The following is a 26,811-nucleotide window of genomic DNA, read 5'->3' on the forward strand; positions in this document are numbered from 1 at the left end:
AGGCCGCCGTTTAGCAATTGAGGGGCCGGAAATAAAAAAGGAAATGGTAAACTGTATTTGAGCCAGCCGCCGCCTTCATAGCGGCCCTGGATATAAGGCAGTAATCGCTGTCAAAAATGTCACTCGGCAGCAATCGCAAGTTAAATAACTAGTCATCCACTATCTGCCGTCTCCAGGTGGACGCGCGCTAGCTAATTTCGAGCCTAGTGAAACAGTGGGCAGAGAATCTGGAGATTTAAAACAGGTACCGAACTAAAACAAGAGACCTCAGGCAGCCATGGCTGCAAAGCTACCTTGGACGCCAGTTGGCAGACTGAAAGCCAAGCTCGACCGAGAGCTGTGGACGTAGGTCCACAGCCAGAAAGATTTGGCCCCAGATCACCTGCTCTAAAGCTGTGTGCCTAAGGCTGCAGCCATCTTACCACAGCTTCCCGACATTGGATACATGTTAGTTGAGATATGGCCGCCATGGGCGCCAATCATCGGATCGCCATCACAATTGGCTTTACGCTGTTGCAGGCTTGCTCAAGCTCTTCATGCTATTCATGCTTCATGTCACAGGAAGTACATAGACATATCTATTGTCCCCACCGAAGTTCTTTTCCGTTTAGAAATTCTTCTCGGTTCTCTGTATTGGTGTTGGATAATAAGCACCCTATCAAAGTAAGTAAATGTATTGAAAGTGATCGAAGCTTCTCGAGGAATACCAGATGAGGGCCAAGAAAGGACCAAAATCCCGACGTATCCGCGGAGAAGATGAATACCTTCCCTGACTCTCGAATCCGAATGCCTAGGCATACATCTGCGCCGCACAACTGGCTGTACTCGTGCGACTTTTTTTCTAGGGACATCTTGCGTCGATCTCTTTTCTGTCGTAGTGACTTCTTGGCCACGCTGTAAGCCTTAGACTGCTCACCGGAGCTTCTGGCCATTGTGACTGAGTGGTTTGAAGTATTATAGGCAAGTAGTACGACTGCGTCATGGCAAAGTATTTGTATCATGAACGACAGATGTGTCTTCCCAGGGAAAATCAAGTAAGGAAAAAAGCGCTTTTAAAATGCTGCTTTTGCCAAAAGCTACGATTCTCGGGTCCGCCATGGTTTTTAATCGCTAGGAATGGCCTGTGCTTTCTACTCTTGCTCTACTGCGATGCTCCGAACATTAGAATCCACGTTGGTGCTTTGGAGGAGGATAGTAGTTGAGGGTGAGTTAGAAGGTGAGCCGAGGTGAGAACGAGACTGCACGAATTGATTTGCTTCGACATGGCCCTCGCTGAGTCAACCTGCTGTTCCATTTTCGGCAGCTACTCGTGCCGCCTGCCGACAGCGAAAGGTGTCGCACGTCATGGGGAGATACATTGAGGAGGCCGCAAAGGAACTAACACGGGCCCTTTCGTGCAACATTGTTTCAGATCTCCCTGATGCTGGTTCAGCCCAGTCTAGATCGCTATGGCAAACCTCCTGCGGCACTCTTTTGAGGGCCAGGAACGGAGCTACCACTTCCCCACACATGTGGGTCTGGTGGCGGTTCAGGCGCATGGTTTCTCGAGAAGTGTACGTCATCGCATAGTTAATAGGTTCTTTTGGCCGCACCGAAAGCCGTGTCGCAAGACCGAAAACCATGTCGCAGCGTAGCAACGCACACAAAATACCTCTTGCGACCTTGTCTCAGATTCCCCCAGGCCCGCATTGTGGGCCAGACTTGGAGTCAGAATTGTTCTGGTAAAGTTGTGGGTGGGAATCTGGTGAGAATCAACCCCAGGGTTAGGACTTCGTCCACCTTCAGCAACTTTAAGGGACATATAAAAAACGATTCCGCAAGTCGTATCGGCAATCGTGGATCTTCAGGCCATAGCTGGCCCCAGTTTATTGATTGCTTTGCACATATGATGAGCATGGCTAGCGGATGTAGAAAACAAATGTCCCCCCGGCGACTTGTGCCTGTAATATCTGAAAGATCTGGCTTATCTCGGGACGATCTGTCTTGAGAGATCCAAGCCGGACTGGATTCTTGGTCGATATATTGTTTGCAACTGTTGACTTTCGCCGATTCAGGTGGCTTCCAAGAAAACCTCTCATGGACAAACCCACCGTCAGGTCCTCTTATATATAATCATGCTCTCGATGCCGAAAATCAACTGGCGAAACTCCACCGGCAGCTTGTATAATATGTATGGTGACTAGTTGTTTTTCAGATTAGAAAGCAGAATTTTCCCTTCGACGAATGATAAATAGGGCTTCTCGCCCATGATAGGAAAAAATGCACGAGGAAAGGGTTCTCCATCTATGTTAAATCTTTAAACAGTCTGAGTCCTCAGATGTGTTTTCGCGCGGGAATCGCGGACGCGACCAACGCCGTTTTTGTGATTTCGAGAGAAACAGAGGCAAAACTTGTGGCCGAGGACAGATTCAAAACGCATGATGGTATTCTCAAAACTGTCAAAAAAATCGAAAGATTCGCCGAGTGAGAAAGCCAAAGCCTTATAAACGGCCTCGCTTTCGGAGCGAAAGTCTCTAATACTCCAAGGAAGGCTGGAGACTCGTGATTCTTTTCTTGGGACCAAATACAGCACGGAAAATGGCTCTCAAGATATTAGTTGGGTTAGGAATGAATTCTCAAGAATAATCTGAGTCATCAGAGCAAATTCTCAAGAAAAAAAGATTATTGAGAATTCATTCCTTGGCCAAATTCCGTCATCAGAAACATTTTATCGGCTGGGCTCGTTCATAGAACTTATCTCAAGACTACCGCTTATTTCAGTCCTGATAAGCCTTTCATGTGTCTATACAGTGCTCGTATCTACTAGATTTATGTAAGATTTATCTACCATGCCATGGTCCGACTCTTTCATGTCAAGAGTTGAGGCCACTTGAAAGATAGGACAAAGGAGGCGCCTTTCGAGAGGGGTCGCCTCATGGGAGATTCCTCTTAAGAGGAAATCCGTCACAGCAGCGACGCCCGGAGAGCATGTGAAACACAAAAGGCCAGGCGCCATAAGAGCTGGATCTTCACTCTACGCCTCTCCTAGTCCAATCATTCTGGGTCTATAACAGCCTTGAGATAGCCTAGAGGCGACCAGGGGCTGCGGACGGCGATTCCCAGCCAGTCACCCATGCTGTCGTGTGAGGACTCCTCGCTGAGGACTGGTCTCATTGGCCTTTCAGCTGCGCTAGAAGTGTGGGTCCCCGCAGTGGCCATCAATGCGATGGCTGTCTTGTACCTCAGCTATGTGTGGTTTTCCTGGCTCTTCGCAGAATCTCCAAAATTGCAACAGTCTTGGTGATGCGACCATAGTCGAAATGACACGTAATGTCTTGAATATTCTGCATCTGCTTGCCATAAGTCGCGTGGCTGACGACCATAGGCTCACTTACACGTCGCAAACTACCCTGCACTTGCATGCATGAACCGCATCACTGCTCCTTCCCTTCACCATGAGGCTCGTTGGCTTCCAAGCTGTTGCCGCAGAGCGAACATCTTCATGAGGTGACTATGAATATATTAACTCTCTTTTCTGACGGAAATTTGAGACCACACAGCTTCTCAACGCTTCTGAATCCCACATTTTATCAAAGCAATTCTTTATGATGCCGCCCACCAATTCTTCATCCTTGAACTCAGGAAAAAACGATGACCTACCTCTGGCCAGCACTGGTAGACTTGAAGGATTTATTAAATATCTAGGTATACTGGCCTCAAGTCCTGAATCTGAGTTTGCATCTGCTGTGCTTGGCGAGATCGCTCAAAAGCGTCAGGAGATTTACTCTCAAGATGAAGAGTTGAAGAAACTCCAACAGGAGATATCACATATAAAGAAGACAAAAGAAACTACCATCGACGATATGTTTGCTGCCAACGAGAAAGAAAGAGCAAAGCAGAAAGCCTCCGCCACTCAGATTGAATCCCTTCGTGCTACTGTTCACGAGAGGGAAATCAAAATCGCCGAATTATCGAGGAATGTAGAGTCTCTGCACGAGGAAATCGAAGATTTGAAATCGACTTGCTCGCAGGAGGACGCGAAGCTCTCACAATCTGCTAAAGACATCACTACACTGCAAAACAATTCGAAAGAGAAGGACAAGATGATAGATCAAATGAAGACAGCGGGGTCGAAATTGAAATGTGTGCTATCATCGGAACAGAAAAAGAACGGAGAGCTAGAAGCTACTAATGCCTCGATGAGCACAGAGCTGCAGGCAGTCAGGGCCCATATCCAAAGAATGGACAATTTCATAGTCCAATCCTCGGACATTGATGATGATTTTGTGTAAGTTGTGTCAAAGAGTTTCAAGCACTTGTGACCTGACTTTTCCCGTCCCTTGCCATAGGACGACTGAGTTCACAAGCCTTTGGGCCTCTGCTACAAACGAGTTGTCCCCATTCATAGAGCAAGATGTTCCGGAAAATATTCTTAAGGTCGGTTTTCGGGAGCTTTTCCTCGTGCGCATTACTGACAGATTAAAAAGGGAAAGACCATTTGGGAGAAACTTAGGAAGGGGGACATTATTCTACCACCAAATTTTCCTCTGATTCCCTCAAATTCCTCGGCTGCCAAGGCAATACGCTTTGCACTGATCCTGGCTATTTTCTTCAGGGAGATTAATCAACGGATTTTCCAACCCAGCTATTTTCTGTCGAAGAGCAACAATCTTCGTGAAACTCTCGAACATCTTGCAGGTAGTTATGGCGAGAAAGAAGCGTTTTGCCGTCGCGTGCTTCTCTCGATCGATCCGGATGCTGAACGCAACGCTCTTAAAGCCGAGATTGGAGCTGTAGTCCAGAGAATGCTCTCTTATGCAGGCGGCCTTTTTCCCGAGTCGCAGCAAGATATGTTTTGTACTAAGATTAAAAAAATAGTTCAAACCGCCGCCGAAGCTTGGCTGCCAATCCAGCGATCGCGACAGAAGTTTATGACAGACTTTGACGAATCTTTTGACCCCGATGACAGCGAGTGGGATCGTTTTCCTTTCGCTGGTGAGAATACAACACCGGCGGCGCAGGACCTCCAAGGCCTTTATATTCTCAATATCTTCCCGTGCATTTCCTCGTTGGAAGATGGCGATTATGACCCCTTGACCAGAATCATCCAACTCCGCAGCTCTCAAGCATCATACCTGGCAGCGCAGCAGGAAGCTGCCCAAATAGCAAACGGTGCCCCCACCAGGAGGTCTTCGAATCGTCCCAGAAGGCAATCGACTGCAGGCTCAAATGGGAATTATTTTTTAGGTGGAAATTCGGCCAAGGTCTGACCTTCAGGCTGTGGGAAAGGATTCGGGCACGCTGAAACCTTTCGGGACTGATGAGTAGTATGATACAGATATGAGAGTGGCATCTAAGAGCTATCTGCCATGGAACTCTTGAATAAGTTATTCGGTCATGTACTTCCACAAGTTTACGTTTTCTTGCACGATATGATACATAAGTTTATTAATCAGCCATTCTTCGATGGATCCCCTGATTCACGGTAATATGAATGTTGAAATTATGGGAAGGGCGGCAAGCGGAAGAACCTAGGACAAGGCATTCGACGCCCATGAATTCTGAGAGCAGTCGGACACTGCGGGAGTGCTGAGTCCTGCAGGACTGATCAAGATACCGAGTCTTAAAAACACCAACGGGGCGAGACGCTTGTTAGCTGGGTGCATGTGCTGGCAGGTGTATTCAGGCATCTGAAGCCCCAATCCAGAGTCAGGAACGGCATCATTGTAACGGTGACATTTCTACCACGGCTCCTAGCCCCCGATGTTCGGAAAATAAGTATTTCCGGACGTCACGCGTAACTCACATAAGGCATAGATGACTAACTACTTTAGTAAAGGGCTTAGCGTTGGTCTTTACTTTGCTCAGAGTCTCCATGGCAGCCCTTCCCAAATTATTTCTTTGTACAGTAACGCCGTAGATTGGACACGGAGAATTTTGAGTGGTCTTCGTCTTGCATTTCCATGGCTTTGCCCCGCATATTCAGACTGACCTAGGTGCAGGTTCGACGAAACAACCGCATAATGCGACCGCCGTCCCAAAAGCAACGCCGTGCCCACAATTGCATACAGGCAAGGTACTGTAACGGCGAAGTCGATCTCGTTTAAAGTATGGTAGCTAACTAAGAGAAGTGAGTTGAAGCTTCACATTTCGGCCTTCTCGAACTTTCCAAATCCTTCTGCTGGCCACGGTCTAGACCCCAGATTTCCCAATCCAGATTAGTGTCACCCATGCAACAGGAAATAGCGGCAGCCTGACTTCCCCCTTCTCTTTCTCCTGGCTGGAACTCCCATCCACACCAAAGTACATCATGGAGGAAATTATCCAGTCTTTGATAGCAGGGAAAATACAGGAGCTTTTAGTAAGCTGCGGTATTGGTGACTGCAGCGATGAGCCTATCAAGCAACACATCCTTGGCATTTCTGACTATGGTGAGACCCAGACTGCGGCTCGAGCGACTATCTCCGCTGACAAGCATAGTCCGCGAAATGCGGCTGCAGGTAGGAATCACAGATCCACCACCTCTTCCTACCCCTAGAGCTAGTCCGAACCCCGATGCAAAGCGTGGCTCTTACCGGTTACTTCCCACGCATGATAAGCGAGGCAGAGTGGACTACTCTGGGCTAGAAACGCCTTCTCATAAGAAGAAAAGAAAGAGCAGAGGCAAGGTGAAGGACAATACTACCCTCAAAGATATGCCGCAAGGGGTGAATTACGCCGTGTCACCCCTAGGAGGCGGACCAACAGAGTCTCCGTTGACGGATGAAGAGAGCACAACGGTGAATTTCCCTCGGGCCGGGACACCCTTGACGGACATGAGCACCTCTCGCTCTAAAGAACCGCGGCACAGTATTGTCGAAAACATACTTGTCAACTGTATAAAACTTAATGACCCTCTTGGAAGGTACGGGCACCGTTCAAAGCAGGCAAATATTACAACGAAGGTTGAGGAGATCCAGAGTTTTGTGGATGGAATAGTCAAGCTGCAATATACCGATGCAGTCCAGCTAATTAAACAGGAGAATGCATTTTCCGCAAGCCAAGGTATCCAGTCTCGATTTAACGAGACCGTCTATTGGGAAATAATCAAGAAAGGCGCGGACCTCCTTGACCCAAAGGATTTGCCAACCTCTAGAGGCCCTCTCGATGAATTCACGATGGCAGAGAAGGTCGCCACTGAGCGCTTCATGAGGGAAGCAGGCTATGGGCTTAGCCTCGCTAATCAACGGCAGTGCCGTCTTTTCTGGAAACGGTTGTTCCAGATGCGTAACGCGGGTGCTGACAAGATCCTCTTATACCGCACAAAAGAATTCGACCGCTTCTGTAAAAGCTATTCATCAGAAGCTGGGGCTGCTTTGGTAGAGATGGTCCGGCTCTGGGAAGAAAAGTATGGCTTCTATATCAAACAACTGGAAGAACGGGTTGCCGAAGAGAGCAAGGGCGATTTGACAGGAAGACTGTGGCTGAGCCAGCCGTTTGTAGCGGACAGGCTCAATGTTTCAGAAATTGAATGGAACAGCGCTATCAACCGGTGGTCCTCAAGTGTAGAGGAGACAGTCTTTCAATTGAGCGGATCACACGAGCCATCAGCTACATCGCTCGGTGGGTTTTTTGACTTGCAGCCAAAGGCAGAAACAACGCGGAACAAGTCTATCTTTGTCACCATGCAACCCAAAGATGATGTCTTTCTCATGGTTTGCCCTACCATTACCGTCCAGGAGGGAGACATTCTTGGGGGATTTGCTGGAGAAATTCGGTACTCTTCTGATTGTAATGCCGTCTACGGAATACCTGGTCCTGAAGAAAATCTTTGGCTAGATTACTCCATGGTGATGGGAGTACTCAACTTTATGAACGTATCAGCTCCTGGAGGTGACTCTAACGTTCGTCTTCAGTGGGACCTCATCGATGAACGCAACGAAGGAGAGGCGCATCTCCTATGGAGAGTCACAGCTGTTGCTCTTCGAGAAATTCAACCATTTGAAGAACTTGTTCGTGCTGCTCCTCGAAAAGAACAATATCTCCTGCACCGGTCGCCGGGTTGCGCAAAGCGAGGATATACGAAGTACCGGAGCTCCTGATTCTGTTTTGAGACATATACTTCTAGCTGCACACTAAATAGAATGATCTCCAATGATAATAAATCACGAATTTTACCTATATGCAGCGACAACTTAATATAGAATATGCTCTCCCAGGAGCAATAGTTGAAGCTCCTGGGGCCGTTAGCCGTCGTTCCCAGGGCTCGTCGCATTAATTCCTAGGGACAAACGGGTCCTGGGAGTGCCTTATGTTGTTCCTAGGACCGCAGCGAGGACTCCTCGGATGCTATCACTAGCCCCTAGGAGCCACGATGTATCTCCTAGGGCATTTTTATACCCAAAAGACAAGGCTGCGTAAATCTTTTCCATGCTCCATCGCTTCAGGGAGCAACTCCAGGGAGGCAACTCCTTTGTCCCAGGAGTATGATGCCGCTATGTCCTTGAAGAGACCGTACAAAGAGTTTTTTTACTCTTGCGACCCATCCTAAAGAACATGCCAGAGAATATTTTGGGCACGTTACAAGTACTATGTTGACCTATACATTTCAAGCAACGATGGAGATGGAATGGGGAAGGATGTAAAGATAAACACACAAAATGAAAAAAGGCGGTGCAAAACCTGGGGGCGCCCATAGAAATGAGTCACGTTGGGGGTCACGGTCACGTGCTTGGGTTACGGTCCTCCAATCTTGGGACGTAAATTGTGGCCGGGCATTGGTAGCAGTGTCCTCTTGACATACACACCGCTTTCGCTAGTGTCCTGTGTCCTTGAACCCATCGGGTCTACTGCCCAGCTCACCGCGAGCTCACTGAACGGGTGAAATGGTTCTTGTCGCATCCCGGGGGTGCTGCTGGGTATTGGGTCCTGCACGTGATCATTCTAATGCATAGTACTTGGGATTCGGTTGGCCCTCGATTGCCCAAAAGATGCGGCGCCTCAATGAGTTGGCGGCTGCAGGGCTAATAATACAGGAGTGTTACGCCACTGGACACATCCGACTGTCTGCGCTACACGTTTAGGTCGACTGTTTGTAGAAGAACAGATACTGGTTATCCTCATGCGACTTCTTGTCAATCTTTGATGGCTCGAAGATAACCCTGCTTAATTTCTATAGACCAATCAGAAAGACTAACCAATTTTGCTCCACACGCCTCCATGCGCGATTAGTGCGTAAAATTACGTCATAAAGTTTGGTAGTTACAGGGCCTTTGAAATTTCTAGGGCACACGTAAGTAGAACTGATCATTAAGTTTCCTCAAGAAAGCGTGGCGCAGCCTGATGTGCTCCTGACTGCCCTCATATTTGGTGACAGAGTGGGATGCGATCCAATCCCGAGGCGACATTTCGCGACGTGTTTTAGGTTAGATCGCCGCAGGCGGCAAGCGGGTAGTTTGCACTGCCACCACCAATGACTGAAATGACCAATATCTAAAACTGCCTAGCATGTTTCGTTTTCGTCCCGCTAGGAGTGGGTACCCTGATACCAAAAGTCCACTAATATCCACTTAAATCCGCAAAAATCACGCGTGTGAAATCACTGTCAAGGTCATATAGACGGTGGTGCGGGCGCAATAAATCCTAATGTCTGCTGCTTCCTCAACACCGCTATTCCCTTAATCTAGCTTAACAATGGCAGTGTTTGCGTTCTATCTCCGTGCAATACTTGCGTGCCTTGCAGCGCAAGGTGTTCTGGCTCGGCTGCAGACCTTCAACTTCACTGTGCACAGTGCTCAACGCAGTCCAGGTTTGTATCCTCATTTGTTTGATATCAACTAGTATAAAACAGAGCTGATATTTGTTGACAGATGGGTTTTCACGTGAAGTCTATCTCATCAATGGCCAACAGCCAGGTCCAATGATTGAAGTTGATGAGGGAGATGATGTGGAAGTGTTCGTCAAAAATGAATTACCAGTTAGCACTACATTCCACTGGCACGGTATGTTATAATGCAGAAAAGACACCGTACGCAATTTGTGCTTATCTCATTCAATAAAGGGATACTACAACGTGGGACACCTGATATGGATGGTGTTCCGGGAGTCACTCAAGTGAGCATTGAACATTTGTCAGCTACCTGAAAGGGCCTCTCACTAATTTAACCTTGGAAGTATCCGATACCACCTGGAGGGAATTTCACATACCGGTTTTCGGTGAAGAATGAGTACGGATTCTACTGGTATCATTCTCATATCCGCGCATACTATAATGATGCCGTACGCGGGCCTATTATGGTCCGGCCGGCGCCGTCCCGCCGTAGGCCATTTGAAGGATTAGTGGAGCACGACATTGATCGTGATAGGATGATACAAGCTGAGAAAAACGCTGTCTCTATCCTCTTGAATGACTGGACCCATGAACTTTCAGACACAATATTTGCGCGCTATCTTCGAACGGGTGCCTTCCCTAGCTGCGTTGACAGTATCCTTGCGAATGGATTTGGTAGGGTGGAATGCCTACCGAAGTACGTCCTGGACGCTGGCCCTGGGTTAGGGATAAGTTCACAACCGACTGCAGCGAACCAATCTTCTGCCACAACAACGCTGGTAACCACATCTGCGGAAATGGAAATGTCTGGAATGGTGAAAAGGATGGATGACAGCACCAGTGACAACACCATTAACCAGATGACAATGTCCACAATGCGACCGTCTAATCCGACCACATCCATGACAGGCGGGATGAGCATGGCCAGCTCAGCAAGCATGGACCAGCCAATGGGACTGGGTGCTCGCGGATGTACACCGCCTATGATGTTTCGACCAGGGTACAATATTAGCACACTGCCGCTAGAGACCTGTGCGAATACTACATCTCCCCAGTTAACTATCTCAGCAAATGCGTCCCAGGGGTGGCTTGCTCTTAACTTGGTCAATTCCGGAGCAGTCAGTGCTCTCAGGGTATCACTTGACCGTCATTCAATGCATATTTACGCTGCTGATGGTCTCTATGTTAAAACGCAGGAGGTGCAAGTGAGTCCATCATTTGAGAAACCTGGAATCTAATACTTCTTTCTGACTTCCATACTTTCATAGGTTCTGGAAATTGCCCTTGGCCAGCGATATTCAGTAATGATAAAGCTCGATCAGCAACCCGGTAACTACTATCTTAGGTTCGCCACTTATCCCAATGGTGATATGCAACAGGTCCTGGAAGGCCAGGCTATAGTGTCTTACTCTGTTAGTGATCAACCACATTTATTCGACATCCTCATTAACATCCTACGCAGGCAGATAGCAAGGATATTAATCCACCAGACGTTTCGGTGGACCCAGCATTCGTTTGGATGCTGACCAATGGCTCGGCCAAGGAGGGGGTTCGTGAACTGGCCGAGACGCGGCTATCACCTTTCGAAGGCAATAGACCCTCGTCTAAGGCTGCGGATATGTCGCGATTTTTTACAATCAATCAGACTGACATTGTGACCTGGGTTGTAAACCAGGATCCCTATACGGAGGCAAAGGTTCCACTTATTTACGGAAATGATTCAGATGGTTGGAACGCAAGCACTACTCTACATATGCCATCTAACTCATCTATTGATATTATCATGAACATCGCAAATGACTCGCTGGATACTGTGTGTGATCACTTCCAATGATAAGTACGCGATCTCCTTTGACTAACGTTCTCCTAGATGGGCCATCCAATGCATCTTCATGGTCACAAGTTCTGGGTTCTGGGTTCCGGCAGTGGCTCATTTCCGTATCAGTCCGTGGCGGAAGCGCCATCATCCATTATCAACCTCGATGATCCACCATATAGGGACACGGCGAATTTACCACCGTCAGGATGGCTAGCAATCCGGTGAGCCTACACCCAGAATACTCCTGTGGCCACGTAACTAATCGGTAAATAGCTATGTGACCGATAATCCTGGGGCTTGGATACTTCACTGCCATATTCAGTGGCATATTGTGGTTTGTCTCGTCTCCCTCGTTTTACATTTGCAAATTGATGCTAAGTATGCGGCCAGTCCGGGATGGCGCTGGTCCTAGTTGAAGGCGAAGATCGGTTGCAAATGTTGGTCGGATCGTCCAACCACTCAGCGATGAATCCGTCGGCCACATCTGGCAGCAGTTTACCAAATGCCGCCAAAGTATTGCCTTTAGTTAGCACACTTATCGCGTTTAGTGTGCTGTTTGTGGTCGGGTAAAGACTCGAGGGCGGTTGACCTTTGGGCACTACGCATAGTTATGTGACTTGGTGGAGGGTTTAGCATGAATTTGTGGATAAGAATATGTACCTTGGCTTCATGTAATGGTGTTTCAGTTTCCGATGTGGCTCATAGGGAGTTGATGCAGTTTCTGGAATCTGCAAAATGCATGGGCATAGGTGACTGATTGGTCACATCCTCGGACAGATATAGTTGTCGCGGCTTTAGAGGAGGTTGGTGTCTTCAGCCCTAGATAGCAGGGACGTTCTGTTAACCCATGCAATCTTAATACGTGCCCAAAGTACCCGTCAGCATAAGAGAAGCCGAACAGAGAAAATGATTGCTCTTTAGTCCAAAAATAGCGGGGAAAGAAACAAATTTCTGGTTAGGTTTGAACACACACTTAGCAAAGGTTTGTTTAACAGGGCATATCGGTTGTGAGGGCCAATGTTACCCGGATCTAGCTGGTCACCGGCTATACACCTACTTGATGCTGTTAAGAGAAACAGCGCCAGATAGGGCGTCAAGTAGGTACTTTAGGTACTGAAATATACGCTTAGGTAGGCTAATGGTAACTAACAATTAAGTAACCCTATGTAACTGATCGCGAAGTGCTAAATACACGTAGTGTCCTTATATACCCTGCAGTCCCTACTCCCATGTCGACCCCTCGAAGCAGATATAGGGAGTAGTTAAATATTCCTATGCATACCGCGTGATACATATGCTAATCATTGTTATTTGCGTTATAGCCTGGCAGTGTAAAGCGCGTGGATGGTAAATTGGGGGCTGATTCTGGAAACACAGTTGTCAGAAAGGGCCCTTGGTGGAGTAGGTGGACATGGTTATCATCGAACATCTGGGGGTTGATAGAGTATTAGATTATGCACATGATTTTAGCAATTTGGTGGTTCCTGGGAACTTGGTTGGTTTTCAGTAATAACACCTCTATGAACAGCCACTGAAGTAGTTGGCTAATGCGGCGGTCGTAACAGCTAATCCAGGTTATCCGACTGCGCATTTCGGGTCTTCATGACTTTAGCAACAATCCGTTCAAGCGCGCATAAAAAGCGCAGGTCCAGGGTCCAAAGCCTAAAGCCAAAACAAAATAAAAATGTTCTGCTCCGAGGAGTTAATTATCCGATTTGAACCCGAACAGTGGCAGTCGCGTTTTCATCAAAAGACTGCTAGATATGACGCTGACACTGCTCAACGCCATAGCGAGGCTGGACCAGACAGGGTCCAAACGAATATGGCTGCCATTGCTGACAATGGGGTAAAATACTCCCGCAGCGACGGGCACGGCAATGCAGTTGTAAATCAACGCCCATGCAAAGTTGAACTTGATCCTGCGGAAAACGACGCGGCTAAGATCGATGAGCGTCAGGATAGTGGAAAGGCGAGAAGACACGAGGACAAATTCAGCGGCCGAGATCGCAATATCCGACCCTGAACCGATGGCAATGCCGACGTCGGCCGCGGTTAGCGCGGGCGAATCGTTGATCCCATCACCAACCATCGCGACAAGTGCGTGGGCGGAGCCTGATTTCTTACGCAGGGTTTTCTGGAGATATCGAATCTTTTCCGCCTTCTGTTCGGGCAGAATACCGGCAATGATGTTCTCTGGAGGGATCCCGACCACGCTACCCACCGCATGCGCAGTCGTCGGGTTATCCCCCGATATCATCCACACCGCGATGCCCCGATCCTGGATAGCCTTGACAGTCCCCTTGGCCTCGGTGCGGATAGCGTCGGCCACTGCCAACATCATGGAGAGCTTCCAGGGGACTGCTTCGGTGGCGGATTGTTCCGGGCAGGTTCTTTGCCCTACCACGACCACAGACTTGGCCTGGTGCTTCCAGGCTCTCAATTTTTCGGCATTAGCCGAAGGAATGACGATTCCATGATCTTGCATCAAGGCTTCATTGCCCACAATGACTTCCAGGACAGACGAGACCCGACTGCGAGAGCCGAATGAGCCTTTCATACCTTTTCCCGGTATTTCTTCCACCTTAAGTACTTTGAGGTCTGGTGATTGCTTAGAGGTGGCAAAAGACACCACCGCCCTAGCAATCGGGTGACTGGTATTCTGTTCGAGCTCTATAACGGCGCCCCAAAGATCATCGACGCCTTCGTTGGTTGTTACTTCATGATCAGTAATAGATGGCTCACCGCCCTCAGTGATTGTGCCGGTTTTATCGAAGACGATGCAATCAAGATTGCTGGCCTCTTGGAACGCTTCACCCCCACCTTTGACGAGGATCCCATGCTGAGCCGCGAGGCTACCACCGACAAAAAGAGCTGTCGGCGCTGCGAGTCCGATGCCACAGGGGCATGCCACGACGAAAACTGCAATGGCGAACTGCAACGACCAGAAACTCCAGCCTCCTAGGGTGTCGCCCTTCCAGGAGTCGGGCAATTGGCCGGATATACCAAGTCCCAACCAAATCACCCAATCCAACACCGCGATAAGAGTGACAACGGGAACAAAGAAACCCGTAATCAAGTCAGCAGTACGCTCTATTGGCGCTCGACGGATCTGGCCCTGGCGAACAGCGTTGATAATCTGATCCAGCATCGAGTCGCCCGAAAGGCGGTTCATACGGACCAAGACCGGGCTTGCCTGGTTGACTGTCCCCGAAAAGACTTCGTCTCCAATAGACTTGGAGACCGGTTTTGATTCTCCAGTCAGACTCGACTCATCGAACTGTGACTCTCCATAGACTATAGTTCCGTCATATGGAGGTGAGGCACCGTTCGCCACCCGCACAACGTCTCCGTACTCTAATTGGTCGATTGGAACTATGCTTGGGTTCGGAGAGGTGGAGAGACTGCCCGCTTCAACCGCTTCCGCTAGTGTTGCCTCTGTCGGGCGCAGCTTGCCCAGAAGGCTAACTGCATTTCCCGCTTTGGCTTTGCTGTAGGCCTCGAGCAGCCGGCCGATCATCAGAAACATGGTCAAAAAGACGACCGCATCAAAGTACGATCCCGTATGAGATGCCTTAGGGCTACCGCGTGGCTGCGAGGCATTGATGGCCAGGATTGCAATGGATGAGAAGTAGGCGATGCTGGTGCCCAGTGACATGAGCATATCCATGCTTCCAAAGCGATAGAACCTGCGCAAGATAGGTGTTTTGTTTCCGGGTCGCCAGAGCGCCATGAGCTCAGTGAGCATGCGGCGGTGGAAAATGTCTGCCGCGAAGAAATACACAGGAGTCGACGTGATGAAAAGCGCCCATTCAGAGCGCGATGCTTCACCCGACCACATACGCTCATCGAGGTAAATCCGGCCGGGATTGTCGCTATGGACCAGGGACATATACACCACACCAATGATAAAAGTCGGGATAGCAGCGAGTAGGGCCAAAATCAACCGGCGAGTGATTTGCCATTGGTACCGGCGATGCATCGCTTGAGAGCGTTCCTCAAGGCTCGGAGGGCGGTAGACCGAAACGGCAAATGCCTTGTCGATATCGGTGATCGTGCGCATGATATGCCGGATTGTAAAATTTGGTGCCTTGGGCAGATAGCTCACGGAAATTTTGGGTTGTGTCTTGCTAGGAAGCGTGGTCACTTCCAATCGGTCCGAATAGACGGCTAGGGCATCGATAATCCGCTGCGGACAGTGTGGACAATGCATTCCCTCCACCTGGATGGTCACCGACCGCTTCAAGCTGGGTTGGCCGGAGAGGGTCCTGCTCTCGACGTCGCTAAGGGTGACTGTGTAACCAAGGCCGTTGATGATGCCAGGAATCTCGCCCAGGCGATCCTTACCTCGGAACTCCACTGTCGCACTGGCGGAGACGAGGTTCACATCCACTGTGTTTATCCACTCATACTGCTTCAGCGTGTCGGTCACCTTCCCGACGCAGGAGCTACAGGTCATGCCTTGGATGATGTACGAAGCTCGCCACGTATCACCCAGCCCAGACGCATTCGATGGCTGCTGGAATCGGATCTCCTCACACTCAATCAGTTCCGTGGCATAACCTGTTCCCCTAACTGTCTCGAGCAACTCGTCCACGTGCGACTTGTCCAGAACCATGACAACGGCACTACTTGTCAAGAGATTGACGTCGGCCGATTGCACCCAGGGTCGAGTTTCCAAGACCCCGGTAATCTTACTCACACAGGAGCTGCATGACATCCCACTGACGGACAGTGTGACTCGCGCCCGAGTGTCAATGAGACGGTCATCCATAACGGACACTAGAACTTCTTCTTCTGTCTGAGACTCTTGCAGACCGTGCTGATCTTTCTTGCCGGCGACTTTTTCCTTGCCAACGGTAGGGGTTTTCTTCGACGACTGCATATCGAGCTGTGCGGAACATGCATCGCATTTTGCGATGTGCAGTTCAGATTGAGCAAGGGCATCATGTTCTATCTCGCTACGATAGCTTCTTGGACGTTCTGCGGTACAGGCCTCGGCATCGATATAAACTTCGTTAGCGTGGACAATAACGCTGTCAACCTCGAAGGCAGCAGCCTCGAGTGCGCCCACGATGCGGTCGGTGCTGAGCGAAATGGGGTGCACGATTTCTATCTCGTGTCGAAGGATAGATGTCGAAATGGAAAAAGGAGGCGGCTTGAGAGCCGAAAGAGTCTCTTCGACGTGTGTCGCGCACGAAGGGCAGTGTAGGTTGTTGACTAGGATGGTGGTCGGCCTCGACTGAGGCGGCAATAGTTTATCACTCGGAGCCATCACAACGGATAGACGGGAGGCTGAGATACCAAAGATACAAAAAGATGATGTCTAGTTTGTAGAGAGTGGCGAGCTTTTATAGATCTCGAGCTTTGGTTCAGAAGACTGCATTAGACAATTGATTTTGAACGTTCCAGAGTCTGCGAATGAGTGCATCATAGCATTTACCACACTAACGCACTAATCGCGCATCGTCCCAGGGTTAGCAACAGTCCGCCGGAGATGACGTTTATGGGGAACCGGATGCGTGGTTTGTGCGGCCGAGCGAGTACGATCTTGCTTCAGCGGGTTCAACACTAATGCAGAGTGAATAGTAGATAAGCTGGCGAAAATGCCGCATTTTAGACCATAGTTATAAGAAACATAACCTCAAAACTAGATTTGATTACCATTCTATCTCCATCATTTAATATGTCGTGTCACAGTTGTCCGCCCCCTATCGATAAAACCCCGAAACCCGGGCCTGACGATAAAATTCTCTCTGCCCGGGTCTTTCGCTTACTATCGTCGATTTTACCCGAAGGGTCTGCTTTATTGTCCAGTTCATGTTGTTGGTTACCAGTATGGTCTCATTTTGCACGGACGCTTTCCAATATACAGGTCTAATTTTTCTTAGATCATCCTTGATTTTGTCTTTGCTGGCTCAGTGGCCGCAGCCAGCGTACAGATATTGCGCCCTATCTTCATGACCATTTCGATCCTGTCTCTCGCGTGGAGCATATGGAGTGAAGGCTTCAGTCGCAATAATGTCCGCCGGTCGATCATCTGTGCTTGTCTACTGGCCTATGTGCAATATCACCAACGGGTTCAGTTTACAAATAACCGTCATAACTGTCACTGATTCATCAATATTTTGCGTCTGGGTGGTGAGGTTTTCAGTTTCAGTTTCCTCTCCTCCAGTCCAACTATCACTTCCTCTTCGTCCTTTCCTGCGGATTATTTCAGCGGATTAGCTAGCCTCGTCAAGGGGTTCGCGTGTTCCATAATGACTTCTTGCGCCCTGGATTTTTAAATATGTTGGCTTCCTTGGACCACTCGACAGGAAATAGAAAATTACCAAATTTCTTTAGCGAACAACATTTTTACATGGGGGAATCTAGCGTAGGTAAACGGACGCTACGAAGAATGACATCTATGTACATAGACTACGCTTGATTGGGACTAAAGCAATGGAGACGTTTCGTAAATTTAATTTTTTTCTTGGCAATGTCTCCCGCAAAAAAAAATAATAATAACGGGCCTAAAGCCTACATGTACTGGGTTTCCTCTTCCATCCTATTCCTTCTTGTCCCACTCACCCCTTTGCTCGGTGAGCCTGAGCCAGGGTTGTTGAAATGATTGTTAGGGGGATGCTGAGGTATAGGGAAATGCAGGTGACTTGAAGCTAGCATCCGGCTTCTGGTAACTTTGTTAGTTCGGTGGCCACCAGTAAGCTGCCGCCCATAGTTAATTGGTGGTTGCAGGGTTCGTAACAGAGCAAGTACGCACAAATCCCGCAACTACTGCCACAGCCACCCGGTGAGCAAGAGCGATCTAGAACCAGTGACATCATTAGTCTAATCCATTTCCTTTCCAAACACCCCCCCCCCCCCTCTTCCCCCCACCCCAAGCATCCGCACGATTTAACAGTTCAAGGCCGCTGTGAATGGCTTTATTCTCCCATTGTCTGGTAGTTTCAACCTCGCCACAGCAATGGCATCATTTTATTCTCGGGTCCTAAACTTCCAAGCTCTTGGTTATCCGCCAACTTATACAGAATTTTTGGTTCGGCTTTCCGTGATGCAGTGAAAAATATAATTCTAATGGTCGACAGATCGCTGTTAATACTCTCCTCCTATGCAACTCCCTTATAATTCTCGGGCTTCACTACCTTTTTTACGGCCCATTTGAGCATGCAGAAAGCGAAGAGCTATACACTAAATTTGTTCCAGCTATTTTGGAGTCCATTATGACAGTGATCATCCTCGACATAGACGTCGACATAGAATTTCTATTATTATTCACCGCACTAATAGCGGCAAGGATGTGGGTCTGGATAGGAGAATGGAGGGTCGAGTCGCTCCATCAAGAACGAACTACACGAATGCGCACCCATATCTGTGTATTGGTTGCTGTCTTGTTGTCTCTAACTTTCGAGGCATTCACGATGAATCGAATCTTCCACGTCACACGGCGGACCACCGATGCAAAAATTGTGACTATGTTTGTGTTCGAGCATGCAATTTTGTCGGTATCGGCTGTGTCAATACTGCTATTCTCTTTTTCGCTATTTGGGGAGGCTTTCTTGAGGTTTTCCTCTGGAGGGCCGCCGGACAAGCGGCGGTGGATGCTTTCCCTGAATGCGATAAGAGGTAAATACAACTGCCACATTCAAAACTTAACGTTGCTAATATGTTTGCAGAGTGCGCAGTGCTATTCATCAGCGTATTATACCTCCTTGTCTGCCTTGTTTCTTATAAGCGCCCTATCATCACTAGCCATATATTTTCCTCTTCGCTCTCGCTCATAACGCGCTTTCTTGATTCCCTTAAATATCAATGGGCACTTAAAGAGATCAGTGAACAAAGTTCCGATGCTACCGCTGAACAGATACTTGAAACAAAAGTGTGCGCTATCTGTTATGAGCGTATGTGGTCGTGGGAAGAAGTCTGCGCTACCAAGGGGTTTAGTTCTGCTGACGAGAGAGCGACACCGGGATATACACAAGCCCCGCGTCATGAACTGAAGTTACGAACAAAAAGGCTACTTTGTGGGCATATATTTCATTTGGGCTGTCTACAAAAGTGGTTTGAAATGCAGACAACTTGCCCACAATGCCGGAAAATCGTTTCCGGAAATCACCAGCTCTCAAGACATTGAGTATCAAGGGGATCACGATATGTTTTGAGAATATCTTATCTGTATATCTGTCTAATGATTAAATGGGAACTATACGGACACGTACGAATGATTTATCATAGAAAGCAGTAATTAAAATGGCCTGATGGCTAAATAGCCGAGTCCGGATCGAAGCATCCATGTCTTTTGCCCAGCACTCAGGTTTGACACTTTACACCAAAGGGGTTGCGGTCATTCGTAGATCTTGTCTGTTCCTATATATCCATAGACGGCATCAGAGTAATACAATATGAGCGACAAATCCACAATGCCTGGAGTAAATGTTTCGGTTTTGGCTTGAAGGGTTCAGCTGTAAGAAATGAACCAGTAGTGCAGCCGTGTACTTAGCGGTCTGCCCATGCCGACTACTAATATGCTCACTATGCGAGGGTCCGTAATAAATGGTAATTATGAAAGGGCAGGAGTTAATCAGACTCTCTACAGTATTTGAGAGTCACAGAGAGAGGAACCTGGTGTGGGTTAAGCTACTGCTTGGGCCACTGGTGGCAATTACTGTTAACAGGGGATAACTACAGAGTACGATCCAGGCCAATGACATATTTTTACGCACTAATCGCGCATGGAAGAGTGTGGAGCCAAGGCGGCCGCTTTCATTATTGGTCAAAGTCTCGAAGGGGACCCACACCAGAATTGTCAAAGTTTAACAATCGCATTGGATACCCACATACTTGGCCTTCGGAACGGTGGATCCGATCGCTCATTTTCCTTTAAATTCCTTGGAATATTGCGGTCTTAACGCGTAACATAGTAAGCGAAGAGAGCCCAGAAACCAACATGCGGGGGTGGCTAAAGACACCCAGATGTTTATATTAGAAGTGAAAGTGCTCCGCCGTCTTTGCGAGCTAGAGCTTTATCGTTAAAGGTTTTCCTATATTTACCTAACGCTCTACGTTTGTTGAGAGTGTTAGTATAAATCTGGAAGATGGAATATCATGTCACACAGTGTCTTTCCATAAGTGTCCAGAACGATCTTCCAAAGGGCGACATTATCATCAAAAACACCACCGCAATCAGGTATTTGAAAGATAACTGTCACCGTTCAAGCCTGAAATCGGACTAACTTACACTCGGAAACAGCGGTCAACCGTACCAAAAAGGCGACACGCCTAAGCTTTTATCTCTCGAAGACGTGGACAAAATAGTGATTCCACATGACGAGAAAAGGACATTATCTTTCTGCGGCAGCGCAACTTACGGAGTGGGAGTTGAAGGCAATATGGATTTATACCACAATAACGACGGACGAATAGCCTCGCTGCATTGGAATGGTCCATGGACGCGGAATGATAATCAGTTTGATGTGACGAACCTCAGTAGTGAAAGGTACAGATTGACTATATCCCCTATTCAAGAGAGCGGCATTCTAGGAGACGTTTTTGTCGTTGTGGCACAGGCGGTGTATATTTGATACTGGCATTTTAGTCACTTTGTTTATGCGTGCACTCCTATCTAAGGAAGAAATCCGATGTATGCTCTGCCTCAATGGTTCCCTGATTTTTGGAGCAGAGTTTAGGTTATTTTTAACCCCACGTGTAATGAACCAGTGCCAAATATCAAATTGATAGTAATCGCGTGTATTGTACGAAGGTACGTACATAATAGCTGGAGAAGAGAAGCTAGCTGGGCGACCGCGGCTGCGGCCGCTGCGGATCACGTGATTAGTCTTCACTGGACAGGCCTTAAATCTCAGGCCCCAACATGCATTCACGCCCTCTAACTACGCCTCGCACTTCGTCACACCATGCCGTTTGTTCAGGTCTTAGAAGATCCCCACTTCTCTGGAGACCAGTAATATTTACTTTAATGTTAAGCAACGCACAAATGATTATGCCTGGGCCCCAAAGTCCACCAGCCTCCGCTAAATAGAGTTCTCTATTGTCAATATTTGGTCTGCGCAAACCAAGCAAATCGGTATTTGCGACCGGCTTGCAGGATATAGTGAAAAAGACCCTTTAGTTTTCAGGTAGAAGACTAAAGACAATAACTAATGTTAAATAAATCTTGATTGTCGATCAAAGTGGAGGCGGAATCTTCTCTGACTAATCATACTGGTGTCCTAGAGTTGATCGAGATAGGGAAAAGATTCTCTTGCTCCATGATCTTAGTCCCTAGCTAAGAAATTATTCTACCATACCAGCAAAACCGATGAAGGTGCTCACTCCCACATACGCTAGGGATGATGGGAGGCCTGCGCGGACTGAAAGATGAAGTTTTCAAGCCTAGATGGCTAAATGTCTGTATTAGCTATGTTGCTTGTTTAGAATTCGTAGTTTATACACAGCGGTTGGTCTCAGCTACGTATCTTGCGAGCGCTTTGCAGGACTGCACGTCATCATGGAGTATGCGCAAACCAGGGAGTATGCGCAGACCAGGGAGTTCGAGCAGACCAGGGAGTTCAAGCGGACCAGGGAGTTTGCGCAGACCAGGGAGTTTGTGCAGACCAGGGAGTTTGCGCAGACCAGGGAGTTTGTGCAGACCAGGGAGTTCGAGCAGACCAGGGAGTTTGCGCAGACCAGGGAGTTTGTGCAGACCAGGGAGTCAGGCCAGGGAGTTTGAGCAGACCAGGGAGTACGTACGAGCAGAGCGTTCGCTAAATGACCATGCTGCAGCATCTCGATTGCCTTCCCACAATCATGTTTATTACATATCTAAAATAGTTGTCGTTGAGGTTTCAAGACCTCCGTCGCAAAAGCTCTGGGTAGACCGAGGTTGCGGCAGTCACGTCTACATAACCAACTAGACTTGCATACATCATGCGGCTTCTCTTCATCACCACCCCATTTGTTTGTGAGGTAAGGCTGTCACGACTACCGTTGAGTCTCAACTAATGAGAGCATTGACACTTAGATCGGATTGAATGAGCAGGATATGGAGAGAACACCTAATTGTGACTTCAACGAATAGGGGAAATGGATGTGTTGAAAGAGCAATCTAGACTTCGGTTAAAAATTTGAGGCCGCAGAAGTGGTGATAAGGTGCTAGTTTAAACAGCGACCTCTCGTGTCGGATTGATTGAATGGGATTGGTTGAACAAAAATACCTTTTCCACCTTAGCCATAGGTCCGTGCGTTTCCTATTAGTCTCGCACCCCCAGCTCTCTGACAATAAAAATTTCTAAACTGCGCTCCGCTCCATTCCGAGCCCTGGGGCCAGGGCGGACCAAAGGAAAAATTATCTCCCCTTGCCGATTCCTCAGCCTTACTACGGAGTAGAGGATGGTCAGTGGGCGATCAGTGGGGCTCTGTGGAGATTCAGGACCATACCCTCAAGAATATGTACACACAAGAGCTTTACTATTGAACATAGTGACTTTGCGGTTAACCATTGTGTACGTCCAGTTGAACAATAATATTCTAGTGGATAGCGCATGCTCCCCACCAACGTGGATCAACGAAAACGGTACCAGTTGGAACACATATGTTTCGGCGATACAGACCGTTGAATTCGTCATGCCAATAGAGATGCCTGCACAGGACTTTAATTCAGACGACTCAACGTTTGCCAACGGTGAAACAAAATATTAAATACATATTTTGAGGTATATGGTGAGAAGCAAAGTAGGTCAAAAATTTGAGGTTGATATTTCTCTATCAAGAAATGCATTATGCCACACTTTATTGGCAGTGATGACCCCATCGCCCGCATCTTTTTTTCTGCGGGATGCTTGAATCTACCCACCCACTTTCCCACCGATCCATCAATACCTGCTCGAGACTGGCGATTCGATTAGAACCCATAATCGTGAAGCAAAGCCTTAACCTATAAATATTCTGTCAGATGTCGGTTCTCCTGGCGTTCTCCAGCAAATGACCTTCGTAGGCCGGTGAAGGCAGCTAATTTACCTGCTCATAGAGCCTATTTCTGACGAGAAATCCAAGTGCTCAGACAGGGAAGGTGCGTCTCTTTACTTTTTAAAGGGTTTATTGGCGAGTGATTTCGTGGCATCTGATCACCAAAGCTTAGAGTACACCAGAGGCGTGTTCCGTAGAACGGAGAATGAGAAAGGTAAACCTATTCTTTCTCTACATTTGAAAAAGAGTCGCTGACCACTAGCTTCATTGAATGTCTTACTCAGCGAGTCATACAATTAATCCCTCGCTGCAAGCGACTGTTTGTATTGAAGAACAGAAAACGGGGTCTCTCGCGTGATGTAATTGAGATAATGGCCTCGCCACAGTGACTGTACTTGTTGAGAATGTGAATCAGGACTCAATCTATTCATTTTCTAGCCAGGTTGCCAGTTCAGATTATCCGAATTCATCGGTTCGACTATATTTCAGATTCCAGAAAACAAAAGGACTCAGAACATCAACATCAAAAAGGCCCGACGACTTGGCATGTTTTATGCCTGAGGCATAATTGACTCGTGCCAAGGCGGTGAGTAAGCTGGTAAACACTGGAGCATTCCGCCCTGGCGGGCCTCTCTGCGACAGCGAACCCACATTATGTCGATTTCGATTTGCGTCATTCGATTATCTGCTGAATACTAATATCAACAAGCGATGGAAGAAACCATTGCAGAACTACGACGTCAGCTGGAAGAGGAGAGACAGGCGCGAGAAGGGGCAGAGCGCCGTGAGGAGGAAGAGAGACAGGCGCGAGAAGAGGCAGAGCGCCGTGAGGAGGAAGAGAGACAGGCGCGAGAAGAGGAGGTACAGGCGCGAGAAGAGGCAGAGCGTCTCCAGGGCGAGGCAGAACGACGACTCCAACCCAACAGCCTGTTCCGCCTCCTCGATCGCTGCCATGAATCTCTTTCCCAAGCGATCCGAGTCGAGACGGATGCGACCCTCACGACTCAGGGCAACGCGACCGACCCAGTGAACCGACTTTACCCCAAGCGCATAGTCCCTTGGCTTGACTTCCCCCAGCTCCAGGAGAAAGTCTGGAGCAAATTCGACCGCACCGCTGCCTTTACCTCTCGCCCACTATTCCCTTCCGATACCCAAATCGATTACGTCGCCACGAATATCCAGAACAACCCCATCTATTCAGAAACGTCGCTTCGGAATTTTGAGCGAGACACAGTCGATAACTTTGTCGAAAAGGTCATTAATACTTTGCGAGACGATGAAGCCCTTTGCCATGAGTTTGGGATCCAAGGCCGAGTTACTTTCTATGATCGCGCAAACCCATCAGAAAATTTACTAGAGAACACCCTGGGGCAAATGAGTCTTCAGGATACGCAGACACCCCAAAGGCCGGCGAACACTAGGCATGGAAGAGGCAGAGGAAGAGCGAGAGGAGCGGCGCAGAGACAGAAGAGGGATGGCACTGCGCGAAAACGCAATCGACGCGCCGACCAATTCTGCGTGCATATTGTGGCCGATGAACGTCAAATACCGGTGCACGCGGTGGAGTTCAAAGCGCCACATAAAGTGACAATACCCGAATTAGTGGCGGGTCTACACCAGATGGATCTAGCCGGGGATGTCATTGACCAGGAGGGCGACACATTTGAATTCTATGCCACACGCCTTGTTGCCGCCGTGGTCACTCAGATATTTTCATACATGATCGATAGTGGAGTTCGACACGGGTACATTTGCACGGGAGAGGCTTTTGTTTTCCTCCACATCCCGAAGGATGACCCTACCATTGTTCAATATTTCTTGTGTATTCCGAATCAAGATGTACAGGCGGACGATGAGTTACGCCTCCACCGAACCGCCATCGGCCAGGTTCTTGCGTTCACCCTTCAGGCACTGATCGCCGATACTCCTTCTCAAGAATGGCACGATGCGGCGCACAACAAGCTGACAACCTGGGAAGTTGAATATTTGGACGTGTTGAGGGAAATCCCCGAAACTCTTCGCAAAGACCCGCGGGCCTCTAATTATCGGCCCTCTCACTGGAAACGAGATCGGAAAATACACAACACACGCTCTCGCACTCGTTGTCAACCAGGTGTATCTACACCGAAGCACTCCTCGACTGAAGGCAACAGCAGTGAGGAGGAATCATATTCTCCAACGGCAGCAGCAGCGTCGCGCAGCCGATCGAGCCGCGACCGAGGCAGTAAAGGCCAATCAAGCAGGGAGAGCGAAAAGACGCGAGCTGGCCGGAACAACAAACAGACTTCTCAAAAAGAAAGGCATTCCACACGACCATACTGTACCATTTCTTGCATCCATGGCATAGTTAACCGAGGCCCTTTGGATAAGACATGCCCCAATTGGAAATTTCACGGTGGCCAGAGACACAGCATGGGACCACAAGAGTTCACACGCCGGCTTTATCGCCAACTTGCCCGCGATCGAGACCTCGGTTTCGAACCGCTCCATATCTGTGGTCGGACTGGATATCTTATCAAAGCTACCCTTCTTTCGCGCGGATACACTGTCATGATCAAAGCAACGACCTTGGAAAAGCAACATCGCCTTCAAGTAGAAGCAGACAATTATAGCTACCTCAGGAGTATGCAGGGTCAAACTATTCCTGTTTGCCTTGGTACCTTTACGCCACGAGTTTCATATTGGTACCATGGCGAGCTAATGGAGCAGATGATGATTCTCAGCTGGTCGGGGAGGAGACTCCAGCACGCAATCAATGACGAGAACACGATTTTTTTTCACCAAGAGCGCGAAAAAGCCTTGGCTGCCTTCCGTTCGCATGGAGTGGTCCACCGCGACAGTGAGTGGCGCAATATGTTGTGGGATGACCTAGGTAACCGTTTGATTGTCATTGACTTGGAAGACCTGGAACGGTTGAAGCGCTCTCGTGCCCTTGAGCTAACGTCTGGAAATGCACGGTATGGCCATCTCGCAAAGGTGAGAAAGGCAAGTACTATTGCTAATATCTACTCCTATCCGCACATGGCACCCGGAAGCCTATGATCACACAGCATTTGAGTTGCTTCATCTTTCACCTTCCGATCACGCGTGATAAGGAAACCTATTTGCCACCTATTAAATTAGCGATCATGTTCTTGATATCCAAATTTCTATTATCGCCTATAAATCCCGTGGCGAAGTGCGCTCTTCATTCATATGCTTCGACACCGCCCATCTTGAATCGTTTTCTAAACTGTGTGTTTCC

At 48.4% G+C, this 26,811-nt stretch overlaps 6 protein-coding genes across 6 annotated transcripts; 5 read left to right on the plus strand and 1 right to left on the minus strand.

The window, feature by feature from the left end:
* Positions 1–3,587: 3,587 nt before the first annotated feature.
* Positions 3,588–4,271, plus strand: NUU61_001487 (uncharacterized protein; the record flags this gene model as incomplete). Its single annotated transcript, XM_056652069.1, has 1 exon — positions 3,588–4,271. The coding sequence occupies one exon, from the start codon at positions 3,588–3,590 to the stop codon at positions 4,269–4,271; it is 684 nt and encodes a 227-aa protein (XP_056515336.1).
* Positions 4,272–6,289: 2,018 nt separating this feature from the next.
* Positions 6,290–8,060, plus strand: NUU61_001488 (uncharacterized protein; the record flags this gene model as incomplete). Its single annotated transcript, XM_056652070.1, has 2 exons — positions 6,290–6,479; positions 6,520–8,060. 2 exons carry the CDS (start codon positions 6,290–6,292, stop codon positions 8,058–8,060), a joined length of 1,731 nt encoding a protein of 576 aa, XP_056515337.1.
* Positions 8,061–9,660: 1,600 nt separating this feature from the next.
* Positions 9,661–12,176, plus strand: NUU61_001489 (uncharacterized protein; the record flags this gene model as incomplete). Its single annotated transcript, XM_056652071.1, has 9 exons — positions 9,661–9,766; positions 9,828–9,959; positions 10,019–10,071; positions 10,132–10,992; positions 11,056–11,199; positions 11,250–11,600; positions 11,658–11,827; positions 11,880–11,940; positions 11,997–12,176. Coding segments are annotated over 9 exons (2,058 nt in total), but the record flags the coding sequence as incomplete, so codon positions are not given.
* A 1,132-nt stretch (positions 12,177–13,308) lies between these two features.
* On the minus strand, positions 13,309–16,878 carry NUU61_001490 (heavy metal translocating P-type ATPase; the record flags this gene model as incomplete). Its single annotated transcript, XM_056652072.1, has 1 exon — positions 13,309–16,878. One exon carries the CDS (start codon positions 16,876–16,878, stop codon positions 13,309–13,311), a length of 3,570 nt encoding a protein of 1,189 aa, XP_056515339.1.
* Positions 16,879–22,110: 5,232 nt separating this feature from the next.
* NUU61_001491 (uncharacterized protein) lies at positions 22,111–22,332 on the plus strand (the record flags this gene model as incomplete). The annotated part of the gene is made up of 1 exon (XM_056652073.1): positions 22,111–22,332. The coding sequence occupies one exon, from the start codon at positions 22,111–22,113 to the stop codon at positions 22,330–22,332; it is 222 nt and encodes a 73-aa protein (XP_056515340.1).
* A 1,946-nt stretch (positions 22,333–24,278) lies between these two features.
* On the plus strand, positions 24,279–26,609 carry NUU61_001492 (uncharacterized protein; the record flags this gene model as incomplete). The annotated part of the gene is made up of 1 exon (XM_056652074.1): positions 24,279–26,609. One exon carries the CDS (start codon positions 24,279–24,281, stop codon positions 26,607–26,609), a length of 2,331 nt encoding a protein of 776 aa, XP_056515341.1.
* Positions 26,610–26,811: the final 202 nt, after the last annotated feature.

The sequence above is a fragment of the Penicillium alfredii genome (genome assembly GCF_028826965.1).
Source record: "Penicillium alfredii strain IBT 34128 chromosome Unknown utg000002l_segment0_segment0, whole genome shotgun sequence".
NCBI lineage: Eukaryota > Fungi > Ascomycota > Eurotiomycetes > Eurotiales > Aspergillaceae > Penicillium > Penicillium alfredii.